At 65.7% G+C, this 254-nt stretch overlaps 1 protein-coding gene across 1 annotated transcript in view; it reads left to right on the top strand.

Moving 5' to 3' along the window:
* Nucleotides 1–177: 177 nt before the first annotated feature.
* CNRIP1 (cannabinoid receptor interacting protein 1) overlaps nt 178–254 on the top strand; it is a 6,223-nt gene continuing 6,146 nt past the window's right edge. The window contains exon 1 of the mRNA XM_010151814.1: nt 178–253. Coding sequence (XP_010150116.1) covers nt 188–253 — 66 coding nt within the window. The 5' untranslated portion in view covers nt 178–187. The remainder of the gene's footprint in view (nt 254) is intronic.

Here is a 254-nt window from a genome sequence, read left to right on the forward strand (position 1 = left end):
AAACAAATCTATCATCCGTTGCTTTTGGGAAGGGTTGGGCTGGCTGAGATCCGGCAGCCCCTCCTCTTCCTCCTCCCCCCTCCTCTTCCTCGCAGCCTCGCTCTGCTCTCCCGGCCAGCCGCCTTCCGCGGAGGGGGCGAGACGCGCGCAGAGCCCGCAGCTTCCCCCCCACCCCCGGCGACAAGCGATGGACGACATCCCCGGCCTTGTGAAAATCAGCGTCTCCCTCAAAATCCAGCCCAACGACGGGGCCG

The sequence above is a fragment of the Eurypyga helias genome, unplaced genomic scaffold (assembly GCF_000690775.1).
Source record: "Eurypyga helias isolate BGI_N326 unplaced genomic scaffold, ASM69077v1 scaffold12955, whole genome shotgun sequence".
NCBI lineage: Eukaryota > Metazoa > Chordata > Aves > Eurypygiformes > Eurypygidae > Eurypyga > Eurypyga helias.